Genomic DNA, 15,003 nt, shown 5'->3' on the forward strand with positions numbered 1-15,003 from the left:
ATTTTTTTTACCACAAATATATAGAAGAATACGTATCGGCCTAAACTGAGGGAAAAAAAAATTTTTTAATATATTTTTGGGGGATATTTATTATAACAAAAAGTAAAAAATAATGCGTTTTTTTCAAAATTGTCGCTCTATTTTTGGTTATAGCGCAAAAAATAAAAACCTCAGAGGTGATCAAATACCACCAAAAGAAAGCTCTATTTGTGGGGAAAAAAGGACGTCAATTTTGTTTGGGAGCCACGCCGCACGACCGCGCAATTGTTAGTTAAAGCGACGCAGTGCCGAATCGCAAAAAGTGGTCTGGTCTTTGACCAGCAAAATGGTCCGGTCTGCAAGTGGTTAAGGCAGGGCAAAAGGGGCAGCTGCCCTGGGCCCTGTCATTGTTGTGGGGCCCAAAGCAGCTGCCTCATACTTGCCAACTATCCCAGTTTACATTCCCTTGTCCCTTGAGGTTTTAGTCCTGTTGTTGTGTACAGACGACTCACCTGCAGAGCCTGTGTTTACATGTAAATAACCAGCATTCATATGTAAATAGCTGAGGCCAACAGCATTGATATGTAAATAAGGCAGCATTAATATGTATATCATGCCCCCTGCAGTGAGGAGATGATGTGCTATAACCTACAGCAACCAGTGAGCAGTATTACTGTACAGTAATCTCTAGCAACCAATCAACAAGCCGAAATCATGTGCTGTAACCTCTAGCAACTAATCAGTGAGCCTTAAGGAGTGCTGTAACCTCTAGCAACCAGTCAGTAAGCAGTAATGATATGCTGTAACCTCTGCCAACCAATCGCAATCGCTGCATGATCTGATACAGTAAACTGATTTTAAGTCTAGCTGCTATTTATTGTATGTCTCAGAGAAGGTGGAGAGTGAAATTGCATGGGGGGGAGGGGGGCCCTAAGCAAATTTTTGCCCAGGGCCCAATCAATATTAAAGACGGCCCTGACCATTATATCCCAAAACGAATGTCCACACACAGATACAGTTGCTGCACCTTACTGATGGTATTTTGGAACATGGCACCGACATACTAACTAGAGTCGCTTGACAGTACATTGTCAATCACATTTAGTGGACGGTCCGCAGTAGTCACATGTGGTAGTATTGTGCAGCCGTTAAAGTAAACCAGCTTCCATCAAACAGTCTCTGTCCACCTGGGGTCATTAGACCTCACGAGGGGGAAAGGATCTCTGTCAATCCCACAGGCTCCCCTCTTTGGTGAAATCAAATCAGAACCAATAGTTAAGAATAACCCGTATTCCATAGATGAGACTAGCTGTAATTCTACAGAAACACAAGATAATAATAATTCTAATCAACGACGATACGCTGGTTTTGTTACACAATTGTTACTGCATTCATAAAGAATATAAATAAATACTAAATAAATCATGGGAGCCAGCACAGAAGGTGTAATGGATATAGGATATATATCCTATAGAGATATCAAATGGAGATAAAACGTGATAAAGTAAACCAATAGCATATATAATAAGTGAAAATCCTATACTGTGGCATATAACATATTAGTTCAAAAAGAAAGTCCACAATTAGACCCCTTTCACACTGGGGCGTTTTTCAGGCGTTTTTCAAGCGCTTTAGCGTTAAAAAAAGCGCCTGTAAAGCGCTTGAAAGAAGCCTCATCTGCAGTCCCAATGTGAAATGTCAGCGCCCGAAAAACGCTCGTAAAGCACCGCTTAAACTAGCAGCGCTTTACCAGCGTTTTTTGAGCGTTATTGGGGCGCTTTTAACCCCTGCTAGTGGCCAAATAAAGGGTTAAAAGTGCCCACAAAACGCTGCTGCCAGTAGCGTTTTTCAGGCGTTTTACAAGCGCTTCCCATTGATTTCAATGGGAAGGGGCGTTTTAGGAGCGTTGTATTCACCGCTCCAAAAGCGCTGCAAAGAAGCTGCTTGCAGGACTTTTTTTGACGCTCTGCCAGCGCAGCGCCTTGGTGTGAAAGCACATTGGGATTGCAGTTGCAGCTTCTTTCAGGCGCTTTTTTTTAACGCTAAGGCTGCTTTCACACTGGGGCAGTATTCAGGCGTTACAGCGCTAAAAATAGTGCCTGTGTAGCGCCTGAAAAAAACCGGCCCCTTTCACTCCAGTGTGAAAGCCGGAGGGCTTTCACACTGGTGCGATGCGCTGGCAGGACGGTGAAAAAAGTCCTGCTAGCCGCATCTTTGGAGCGGTGAAGGAGCGGTGTATTCACCGCTCCTAAACCGCTCCTACCCATTGAAATCAATGGGACACCGCGGCAATACCGCCGGCAAAGCGCCGCTGCAGCGGCGCTTTGCGGGCGGGTTTAACCCTTTTTCGGCCGCTAGCGGGGGTTAAAACCACCCCGCTAGCGCCCGCAGACCGCCGCTAAAACGACGGTAAAGCGCCGCTAAAAATAGCAGCACTTTACCGCCGACGCTGCTCCCGCCCCAGTGTGAAAGCAGCCTAAAGCGCCTGAAAAACGCCCCAGTGGGAAAGGGATCTTGGTGTGAAAGCACTCGGGCTTTTACATTGGGATTGCAGTTGCAGCTTCTTTCAGGCGCTTTTTTTAACGCTAAAGCGCATGAAAAACGCCTGAAAAACGCCCCAGTGTGAAAGGGGTCTTAAAGTACTTGGGCTTTCACATTGGGACTGCAGATTTGGCTTCTTTCAAGCGCTTTACAGGCACTTTTTTTTAACGCTAAAGCGCCTGAAAAACGCCTGAAAAACGCCCCAGTGTGAAAGGGGTCTAAGTGTCCAAGCTATAAAGTGTCAAGAGGAATCCACCACCATAAGCATTGGCCGCTTACCGGAAAAAGCGTGGACACACACAGGTATATATATATACCTGGTGGGTCAAACAGGCTTTATTAGGTTGGTCCTAAGGACCCAGATTCACAGCAGCGATGGAGACTCCAGACAACCCGTCACAAGAGCATTGGATGTAGCCAATATGGGGCAAATGGAGGAGTGCACCTCACCAGGAATTTATAAAAGAATCAAAGGGGCCACAAAGCATAAAAGTGGAAGATAAGAATTGCACTTACATGCTCCCAATCTAAAACAAGCGCTGTAGGATCAGCATGCGTTCCCGACGCGTTTCGTTCCTTAGGACCAACCCAATAAAGCCTGCTACTGCATTCATATACTTAATATAAAAGAATCCCGGGAATATCTGATCACCTCCTTAGGGATCAGGAAGGAATTATTTCCCCGCTGAAGTCATTCGGCTCAGATGATTTATTGGGGTTTTTTTTTTTTTTCACCTTCCTCTGGATCCTCTGTGGGTATTCGGTTCTGTATATGGAGGTTTCCTATTATTGGTGGAACTAGACTTTTTTGTCTTCTTTGATCCAGAATAACTCTGTAACTAACTATAAGAATAAATGACACTTTATAACAGAATTATGTTTCTTATTTTTTTTCCATATCAGCCGTAATTACGTCCGAGGATCAATAACATTGTATATCATCAATCTACACCGATCGAGGAAAAAAATCAAGCTGGCCGGAACTCTGAGGGATAAACTCGTCCACCAATATCTTCTGCAGCCGCACGGAGCCGAGGGAATCCAGTCTAAGTAGGTAGATCGCCGAGCCATCCTTCTAAGATATCTCCATTGTTAACCACTTCAATACCAGGCACTTAAACACCTTCTTGCCCAGACCAATTTTCAGCTTTCAGCGCTGTCGCACTTTGAATGACAATTACGCGGTCGCGCTACACTGTACCCAAATGAAATTTTTACAATTTTTTCCCCACAAATAGAGCTTTCTTTTGGTGGTATTTGATCACCTCTACGGTTTTTATTTTTTGCTAAACAAATAAAAAAATACAGAAAATTTTGAAAAAAAATATGTTTTTTTTGTTTCAGTTTCAAAACTTTGCAAATAAGTAAGTTTTCTCCTTCACTGATGGGCACTGATGGGGTTACACTGATGGGCAATGATAAGGTGGCACCAGGGCTGCTGATAGGGGGGGACCACCAGCCCTCCTGTACTGGGCCCTGCCCTGCAGGGGGGCCCGGAGGCAGAGAGGGGACTCAAAAATTATGGGGACTATACTAATCCTGAGCTAGGGTCCCATGTAGTGTGCATGGGAGGAAGCAGAAAGCAAATTATTTAAACACTTTTGGGAGTAATCTGCAGCCGTATGTCCAGACTATTACATACAGTACATCACACAATTCCCAGTCTCTTCTATATCAATACGCCTGTCGGGACTTGTGTAATGTAATTTTCTGGACATACGGCTGCAGATTACTCCCGAAAGTGTTTAAATACTTCGCTTTCTGCTTCCGGCTGTCCAACTTCGTGCCCGGGAGGAAGGAGCAGAGGTTTTAGAGGAGCTCAGCTTCTGGCCGGTCCCCACGCTCCCAGATCGAGAGGATCCAAGCCCCCCAACCCAGGAGATGCACTGCATGAGGACCCCAGATAAAAGAAGCCAGCAGGACCAGGTGCTTGTGAAGTAGGGGAATGTTAGGTGGAGGTTAAGACTGGGCCCGGGCTCTGAGCATAAATGTGGCCATACTGCATACTGCTCTCCCACATATCTAAAATATTTTGGGTATTCACGCGCCCAGAGTGAAAGTCTTTTCCCTGCTGTACTTTCTATTGTGTTAATATACAGTATTAATGCTGCCACAGTAACCACGTGGCTGGAGTGACACATCTCAGGGGCATAATTGCTGCGTATTAGTGAATGCTTGTGTTGGCCACTAAAGAGTCATCCAGTGGATCACTTTTCAGTGGGTTTTTGCTAGGTGGTGGGGAAGCAATAATTTGCCTCCTGATTTAATCCATTAAAACCTGTACCTGGCTGCAACTACATTCATTGTACACAGTTGCAAGTGGTCCCCTTTAATGGTATGGGTCATTTTGGGCTATCAAATGCCACACGGGAGATAACATTTGTATACCCCTATTTTAGGGTTGCCACTTTTTCTTCATTCATTTTTTGGATTCTGTAAAGGATTGCAAAAGACATAGGACACCTTTGAGGCACTCCAAGGAGAATAGTAATGTGGCTTGCATAGTGCCTGCTCACCCTCACTGTTCTGAGCTTTATTACTGCCTTAATATTGTGTCCAAGTTTCAAGTGGACACATGATTCAAAACCCGAACTGTCCGGGTGAATCCTGGACAGGTGGCAACCCTACCCTATTTGCTACCTTTGCCTGTTACCCCCTCCTGACCCCTGCACTCTGTATGCTACATACTCCAGATCCTCTGTATTCTATGTATTACCCACTCCTGACCCCTGAACTAATCAATACCCACTCCTGACCCTTTTATTCTGTACAGGCATACCCCACTTTTAAGTACACAATGGGGTTTATTTACTAAAGCTGAAAATTGAAAAATCAGGCTCACTTCTGCAGAGAAACCAATGAGCTTCTAACCTCAGCTTGTTCAATTAAGCTTTGGTAATAAAACCTGGAAGCTCATTGGTTTCTATGCAGAAGTGAGCCTGATTTTGCACTTTTCAGCTTTAGTAAATAAACCCCACTGTGTACTTAAAAGTGGGGTATGCCTGTATGTTACATATTCCAAACCCCCTGCATTCCAAACCCCCTGCATTATATGCATTACCTACTCCTGACCCCTGAATCAATACCTAATCCTAATCCTAATCAATACCTAATCCTGACCCCTTTATTCTGTATGTTACATGTTCTAAACACCTGCATTCTATGCATTACCCACTTCTGATTCTTGCATATGTATATTAAACCCTGCATTTCTCCATTGTACACAGTTCGCGGGTTAGAGGGAGGGGTGTTCAGGCTCCACCCCTGTTATGTGGGGGGCCCCTGCCAGGTAGCCTGTACGGGGCCCCATGATTTTTAACAGCGGCCCTGGGTGGCACTGATGGGCACAGATGAGGTGGCACTGATGAGGTGGCATTGATGGACACCGATATGTGGCACTGATAGGTGGCACTGATGGGCAACACGGATGGGCACTGATAGGTGGCACAAATTGGCACTGATATCTGGCATGGATTGGCATGGATAGGTGGCACAGGTGGGCATGGGTTAGTCGGCACAGGTGGGCATGGGTAGGCGGCACAGGTGGGCATGGGTAGGCGGCACAGGTGGGCATGGATGGGCACTGATAGGTGGCATGGATGGGCACTGATAGGCGGCACAGATGGGAACTGATAGGCGGCATTGTATTATAATATATTGTACTAATGGATGCCAATCAGTGCCAAACAATAATGCATGCCAATCAGTGATGCTCATTGTGGGCACTGATTGGCATCCATTATGGGCACTGATTGGCATCCATTGTGGCACTGACTGGAATCCCTGGTGGTCTAGGGTGGCATACCTTGTCCTGGGAATCCCTGGTGGTCTGGTGGTGTCCCTGGTGGTCCAGTGTGGGCATCCTCGGGGGGGGGGGCTGTGCTGATAATCGATCAGCACAGACCCCCCCTGTCAGAGGAGCAGCCGATCGGCTCTCCTCTACTCATGTCTGACAGACGCGAGTGAGGAAAAGCCGATCACCGGCGTCCCTGGTGGTCCAGTGTGGGCATCCTCGGGGGGGCTGTGCTGATAATCGATCAGCACAGACCCCCCCTGTCAGAGGAGCAGCCGATCGGCTCTCCTCTACTCATGTCTGACAGACGCGAGTGAGGAAAAGCCGATCACCGGCTCTTCCTATTTACACTGTGATCAGCCGTGATTGGACACGGCTGATCATGTGGTAAAGCGTCTCCGTCGGAGACTCTTTACCGAGATCGTAGTTGCCGGGTGTCAGACTGACACCCCGCAACAACGATCGCCGCGATGCGCGCCCTCGGGGGCGCGCAACGGCTCATAATCCTGATCACGTCATATGACGTCCGATCAGGATTATGAAACCACTTTGCCGCCGTAATTTTACACTGGGCGGGCGACAAGTGGTTAAGATGATATTAGATCTTCGGGAGTGTGAATACATTTCGGGCCATGTGGACTTGTAGACCATTCCAACCATTTACCAGTTCTGGATGTTCTTTCCGATTATCTTGTGAATGAATGAATGAAGTATTTGTATAGCGCACAACGCGAACTGAATCGCCTCAAGGTGAAGCGTTGTTCAGCCACACGGACAATCGCATTCGGTGAGGCTTAGACATGAGACATGGTGGTTCTTCATAGATTGGTCTGACAATGCAATCCATGGAGGACAAATCTTCATCTACACGAGACAATTGCAGAATTATTGGTGAACTTAGAATTACACTCCGGCACATGGTGGTGTCTTCTGAGTATAGCAAGTGTTAGATTTTATTCTTCATAACGTTGTGGGCAGGGCCACCTCGCCCATGCACACGTGGGTCACTCTTTAATGCCTGGGACTAGGCAGGGCCACGTTCAGGTGAAGGTCAACATTATGGCAGTTAGAGATGAGCCGTAAACTGCATGCAGTAGTTACATGTACAGAGACCCTCTGTAAAACGTGTGGTCCCGTGTTACCACACACCTTCCCTGACGTATGTCGCATTTAGGTGGGACACAGTTGAGCCTGTGCCCTCTCCACCATCCAGCAGTCCTGAAAACCTCTGTCACCTCACTCCCAGTGAGAGAATGGGGTCCAGATGCGCACCTAGTGGGAACTCATGTGTGCATTTAGTTAACTCCTTACCCGTACCACATGGCTAGGTACCGTTGGTTTGGTCCCGGTTGCTTTTGGGGAACTGACTGTTAGGGAGTGAGCCAGATCACTGACCCCCTCACTACCAGAGGGCCTGTTACCACACTTCCCACCAGTTCATGGTTACCCGTGACCAGGGGCATTGCTAGGTCTAGAAAAGATCCGGGGCTAGAGCCCATAGCAGCAAAGTAAAGAAAGTCATACGCTTGGGTGGGCATACACATGTATAGAATATACTTGTGTGCGTGTATATATATATATAAATATATATACAGTATAATATCATTACATTGGGGTCCCCAGAGAGCCCCCCCCCACTTACATCAAGGTCCCCCAGAGCCCCCCCACCTACATCAAGGTCCCCCAGAGCCCCCCTTACATAAGGGTCCCTAGAGAGCCCCCCCCTTACATCAGGGCCCCTAGAAAGCCACCCTACTTATATCAGGGTCCTCAGAGCCCCCATCATTACATCAGGGTCCCCAGAGAGCCCCCCCTTACATCAGGGTCCCCAGAGAGCCTCTCTACTTACACCAAGGTCCCACTAAGTCCCCCCACTTACATCAAGGTCCCCCAGAGCCCCCTAGAGAGCCCCCCCCTTACATCGGGTCCCTAGAGAGCCCTCCTACTTAGATCAGGGTCCTCAGAGCCCCCATCATTACATCAGGGTCCCCAGAAAGCCCCCTCTTACATCAGGGTCCCCAGAGAGCCTCTCTACTTACACCAAGGTCCCACTAAGTCCCCCCACTTACATCAGGGTCCCTAGAGAGCCCCCCTTACATCAGGGTCCCTAGAGATCCCCCACACTTACATCAGGGTCCCCAGAGCCCCCATCATTACATCAGCATCCCCAGAGAGCCCCCACCCCTTACATCAGGGTCCACAGAGAGCATCTCTACTTACATCCGGGTCCCCAGAGCCCCCCTTACATCAGGGTCCCCAGAGAGGCCCTTCCTTACATCAAGGTCCCCAGAGAGACCCAGGGCTCAGGAGTTGGCTACATAAAGAATGCAGGGCTCAGCTGTGCCTATCTATGCAGCCTCACCAGTACCCAGGAATGCAGCCTCACCTGTGCCAAGCACTGCACCCCCACTGTAATGTCCACTGTCCCCTGCACCCCACCCCACTGCACCACCCCCATCCAGCCCTGTGATAATGTCCGTGGGCCGGGTTCCCGCATTCAGCGGTTGATGGGCCAGGTGCCGACCCCTGCCCTGGAGGCTATAGCCTCAATAGCCACCCCCTAGCAACGCCTCTGCCTGTGACAACTACTCTACTGATCCTATGTTAACCTTTCATAGTGGCCTTGCTTCATACCCCATGTGTGATTTACAGGCCCTGTTCTTCGGATACACCATGTACCACCATGCGTCCCTTTTGAATAACCTCAGACCAGGGTCAAGAACTTTACTAAAAACACTTCAGAAGCATTATAACATAAACTGCATCTCAGTCCAACTCCTAACTAACTATTCGGTGGCTGCCCAGGCATACCTGTAAAGATGTGCGTCCATTTAGGTAGTGTCCATTGCTGGTGAGTCCCTTGGGGTGGAAGACGAAGGTTACATCATTCCAGATGAGAGCATACATCCTCCCATGCAGTCCTGAATAGCATCTCTTCGAGCCCGACCTTCCCCCTAATTATATACCGGGAATGAAGGCAGGACCCAAAAAGCCCAGCAAACCAGCAGATCCCTAGCTTAACCATTCCCTAGTACAAACAAATGGCCACTGCCCCACCTATAACTGGCCTTTGCAGCAAGGAGCACACAGAGGGGAGACGCATGTCAAACCAAATAAAATTCCCAGCTCAACTTACCCACCAGCCTGCAACCAACCAAATTATCCTAACAGTATATGTTAAAAACAGGGGTTTTGTTCGCACACATTTGCAAATACATGCATACAGTAAGCTGCAGGGACACTTCATGGCACCCCGGTGCTATCTACAGTCCTACCTCTAAATTTTGAGAGCCTCCATATAGTAGAAGCACATGCATTGTAATGGATAGGCAGAGGAAAGGTGAGCCCTAAACTGGCCACACTAAACTTGCTTACTACTATAGAACCAGGGCTTTTTTTTTTTTCTCTGAGAAAAGGTGCAGGAACTCAACCATGCCCGCCACACACACATACCTGCCAAATGGCATCAACTAGTAGCTCTTCACCTCTGCATACAACCCCCTCCGTCCACTGCCCGCATCTTCTCCCCCCTCCTTAAAAGCTCCACCATCTGTCATATATCTTACCTTTGTTGCAATATTAAGCTGAAACACCTATCCGGCTGTAGTACCTCCCAGCATACTATACTATACTACAGTCACTTGCATGGGAGATCATGCAGTAGGAGCATCAACAACTGGTCACCTGGGAAAAAATAGAGACCACCTAGGGTGTAGCCCACCACACACCCTCTCCTGCCCGTGACTGCACTGAAACCTGGGCACCTGTTCTGTATCTCCCTTGTCCCTGTTTGGCACTCAGTGGGATCTGCGCAGGAGATCTGACCTGTGGGATCTACTGGGAGATAAGCGATCACGTGTAAACGCAGAAGCTGGACTTCAGTGCTACCAAGTGATAGTGGTGAGCAGGGAGCAGAAGACCTGAGCCAGAGGTGGTGGAACTGAGTTCCCCCTAGTCCCTGCTGAAAAAAAGCCCTGCATAGAACAATGTCCACACATTGGGGTTGATCTACTAAAGGCTAATAGACCCCTTTAATATATATACACATGCTATCTCCCACATGCTTCCTCCCCTTCTATACAGATCGGCCCCATGCTATGTCTCTATTGACTGTCCGTATATAGTACTCCTGTGTTTATTCAGCTCTAACCGCGCAACACAGCTGGACCCTCCCTCCCTTCCTCCCCCAATTACACTTTACATTCATGTCTCATACTCTGTTTCCCTTTCCCTTATTTCACAGCTCAGCGTAATTTCATATCTTAGACATCTCCTATCCTTCTGGCCACGCCCCATCTCTTCACTTGTCCCAGTCCGATCTGTAGCCACGCCCCCGACAACCTAATTCGCCCCCCTTTTTAATTCGTCCCCATTTAAATTTCTAGCCTCCTCCCCCTCCTCTGATTAGCCTGACGAAAGAGCGCGGTCGTCTTGCCATCTCGACCCGCACGCTCAAGAAACGCGTCGCAGACATATGACGTCACAGCCCCGCGCCCCGCTCGTCTCTGCATTCCAAGCCTCGTTCTGACCGTACATCCTCTGCGTCCACCACAAGCCGGCATTTCTGAAACATCTGACAAAGTGGATAAGGCTGGGAGAAAAATGCAAGATGACATATGCGGACCGGACTACTAGCTAACGGATTGAACCAGAAAAATCAGAGGACCCCCTCCTGTGTCTTTCTTAATGCTCGTTTTTAACCACTTACAGACCGGACCATTTTGCTGGTCAAAGACCAGACCACTTTTTGCGATTCGGCACTGCGTCGCTTTAACTGACAATTGCGCGGTCGTGCGACGTGGCTCCCAAACAATATTGACGTCCTTTTTTTCCCACAAATAGAGCTTTCTTTTGGTGGTATTTGATCACCTCTGCGGTTTTTGCGCTATAAACAAAAATAGAGCGACAATTTTGAAAAAAATGCTATATTTTTTACTTTTTGCTATAATAAATATCCCCCAAAAATATATAAAAAAACATTTTTTTTTCCTCAGTTTAGGCCGATACGTATTCTTCTACAAATTTTTGGTTAAAAAAAATCGCAATAAGCGATTTATTGATTGGTTTGCGCAAAAGTTATAGCATTTACAAAATAGGGATAGTTTTATAGCATTTTTAATAATAATTTTTTATTATTTTTTTTTTTACTAATAATGGCGGCGATCAGCGATTTTTATTGTGACTGCGACATTGCGGCGGACACATCGGACATTTTTGACACATTTTTGGGACCATTGTCATTTATACAGCAATCAGTGCTATATAAATGCAGTGATTCCTGTGTAAATGACACTGGCAGTGAAGGGGTTAACCAGTGGGTGGCAGTGTAGGGGTTAAGTGTTCCTAGGGGTGTGTTACTAACTGTGGGGGGGTGGGGGGGTTGGGCTTTCATTTAGTGAACACTGATCTCTGCTCCAATCACATGGAGCAGAGATTAGCGTCACTAGTTGCTAGGCAGAATGGAGAAATGCTGTTTACACGGCATTTCCTCCATTCAGCCGTCCCGTGAGGCGATCGCGGGGATGCCCGCGGCGATCGAATCCGCGGGTCCCGCGACCGGACTCACGGGGGTCCCGACCAGCGCGGGAGCGCGCCGGCGGCGGCACGCTCCCGATGGCAGGGCGGCATTGAAGATTGGACGTACCTGTACGCCAATATGCCTGCCCGTGCCATTCTGTCGACGTACATCGTCGTGCGCTGGTCAGGAACCGGTTAACCTCCAAAATGTGAGTGCAAATTTTATTATTGTAAAACTGTGAATAAACTTTGGGAAAAAAAATCTGCACCCTGAGGCGCCCCCTCTCTTTTCTTTTTCGTATTTTCAGCAACTTAGGAGTCTGGTTTCAGCTCCCTGAAGGTGGCAGCCCTGCATGTGGATCCTCCTTATAAATGAATTAAGACTTTTTATTCCCCCAGACTCGATTAAGTAGATGCAGAATTATTCTGCATTCATTATTTCATGCACTCATGTAGACAGTTCTCTCCCCGTGGGGACATACTATTATTATATGATTTTTTTGCACCTGAACTCGTCTTATACTAAAGGCTAATAGACTGTGCACTTTGCCCTCTGCAAGTGCAGTTGACCTTCAACACGTACGACGGGACTAGAAAAAGGAAATTCAATACCTAGTAGACAATAGCTTCCATCTTGTAGCTACCACCCCCTCCCTTTTAGAATGTAAGCTCTATGAGCCGGGCCCTCCTGTACCTTTTGTATCGTACTGGAATTGTGTTGTTCCCCCCCCCTATACATTGTAAAGCGCTGCGTAAACTGTTGGCGTTATATAAATCGTGAATAATAATAATAATCTTGTAGTTGAATCTGAGCGTGCGTGAGTTTTTGCGCGTCGGAATTGCATGCATACGATCGGAATTTCCGATAGAAAGTTTTTCAAATCGGGGAAAATTGAGAACATGCTCTCAAATTTTTGCTGGCGGGAATTCAGCCAGCTAAATTCCGATGGAACATACACATGATCGCATTTTCCGATGAAAAGCTCTCGCCGGTGTTTTGCTGGCCGAAATTCGGATCGTGTGTACGCGGCATTAGATTATCAATTTATGCACAGATCTGTCCTTCTGAGTAAATATTTGGCTGAAGAAACACATTCGTGTAACACGGCAGACCGCCATGTTTTTTTTTGGCGTCATGTTGGGAAGCTCCCCTCACTATTGGTCATGGTAACCTCTGGTACAGGAAGTGAGGGGTATTCTCCCCAAAGGGGACACCCAACAATAAACACCTCACAAAGGTTATAACATATCTCAAACAAACTTTAAGGTATAACTGGGTGGCACAGTGGTGTAGTGGTTGGCACTCTCGCCTAGCAGTAAGAAGGGTCACTGGTTCAAATCTCAACCATGACACTACCTGCCTGGAGTTTGCATGTTCTCCCTGTGCCTGCGTGAGTTTCCTCCGGGTACTCTGCTTTCCTCCCACACTCCAAAGACATGCAGGTAGGTTAATTGGCTTCTGTCCAAAAATTGACCCCTAGTATATGAATGGGGACCTTGGATTGTGGGCTCCTTGAGGGTAGGGGCTGATGTGAGTGTGCAATGTACAGGGATAGGGACAATTGTAGACACTCACTCAGGTTGGACTGGTGTCTTTATCCAACCTATGTCCAAAATTGGCCCCTAGTATATGAATGGGGACCTTGGATTGTGGGATCCTTGAGGGTAGGGACCAATGTTAGTGTGCAATGTACAGGGATAGGGGCAATTGTAGACACTCACTCAGGATGGACTGGTGTCTTCATTCAACCTTACTAAATATGTAACTAAGGGCAAAACCTATATATATATATTTTTTTTTTTTAGATTCGGAGGCAGTGGAGAGGGATTAGACCCCCTGTCAGGTTTTTTTTTTTTTGCTGTCTGTGTCCCCATTAGTGATTTTCACGCTTTCTATTTGTTACTATTATCACAGAGAGTGAAAGAAAATCCCAGATTTTGGGTTGTCACCAGAGCAGGGATAGAGAAATCTTCCAACAGGGACACCACTTCTGGTGATAGCCAGGGATTCCGGCACATTGGAAGGATTTCCTTTCTCTCGTTGTGTTTTGTCTATGGGACAGGAAGTGAAAGGAAATCTCAAAAGTGTGTCACAGATGGAAAGAAAAGAGACTGGCAAGGGGGGGGGGGGGGGGGCATGGGGGTTCATAGCACTCTCTTACTACATCCGCGATTTGACTATTTGCACTTACTTCTACTTTAGATAGATGGCTTCACTCTCTTCACTAGGCCATGACACTTTTCCTGCACTGTGCCTCATGGGCCAGGACATTTGGCTTAGATTGGGGGATTTTTTGTTACCAGCCCACAAGGTCTAGTCGTTGTGCGCACCTCGACACTCTTTTCGTTTTATTCTTTACGTGATTCAAGTTTTGTTGCTGCACTTTATACATGTGTCTTTTTCCTAAATCATGGATTGTAGGGTGTGGGTAAGGGCCTACCCTGAAGTCTCGGGGGAGGTTGTATGATCCTTAGGTTCCTTCCTTCCCTGCCTTGGGGGCATGGGCGTCCGCAGGTAGGGGCAAGGGGGGTTAAGTGCCCCCTCCCCCGGAATCTGGGATCGGATATTAAATTTAGCACAGTTAGCGCGTTGCTGTCGGGGTGTGGGCAACCCGCACCTGTGTGCCACCGGCCAGTGGAGTGATACCATCGAGGTGCTGTCAAGCTCCCCCCATCAGAGTAGTGTGACTTCGGGCTCTTTTCCCTGCTCAATCCAGCAGAGAAATCGGCGGCGCTGTCACAGGAGAAAGGCGAGCTGTGGGCTATCAGAGGTTTCCCCCGCTCGCCCACCCTTTCCCCTGTCAGGCAGAAGAGACAGCGGCTCTCACCAGGTTCCCCATCCAGCTTCCTGCCCGCTCTGTTCTCTCCCTAGTGGCCATAACTGAGGCCCAATCAAAGGAGACTAGGAGAGGAGAGCATCATGGGACATGTAGTCCCAAAGATTGGCGGCCCCATTTTCCACAGGGAGGAGGCTACAGCTCGGTCAAGAAAGAGATTGAGAGACTGCAGCCTGGAAAAAAGCTGAGGGAGAGAGCGCTACAGGACAAAGAATGAGGAGTGTGCTGGGCGGAAGCCAGAGAGAGAGAGCCACGCTGCCCCGCGCCACCAGAGAGAGAGCCACACTGCCCAGCGACACCAGAGAGAGAGCCACGCTGCCCCGCGCCACCAGAGAG

General features: G+C 47.9%; 1 protein-coding gene across 1 annotated transcript in view; it reads left to right on the top strand.

Annotated features, from left to right (window-relative positions):
• Positions 1–15,003, top strand: part of HPSE2 (heparanase 2 (inactive)) — a 417,517-nt gene that overhangs the window by 375,189 nt on the left and 27,325 nt on the right. Inside the window, exon 9 of the mRNA XM_077453819.1 lies at positions 3,424–3,570. Within this exon, the coding sequence (XP_077309945.1) occupies positions 3,424–3,570 (147 nt within the window). The remainder of the gene's footprint in view (positions 1–3,423; positions 3,571–15,003) is intronic.

This window comes from Lithobates pipiens, unplaced genomic scaffold (genome assembly GCF_037356315.1).
Source record: "Lithobates pipiens isolate NorthernLeopardFrog02 unplaced genomic scaffold, aLitPip1_a1.2 Scaffold_25, whole genome shotgun sequence".
Taxonomy (NCBI): domain Eukaryota; kingdom Metazoa; phylum Chordata; class Amphibia; order Anura; family Ranidae; genus Lithobates; species Lithobates pipiens.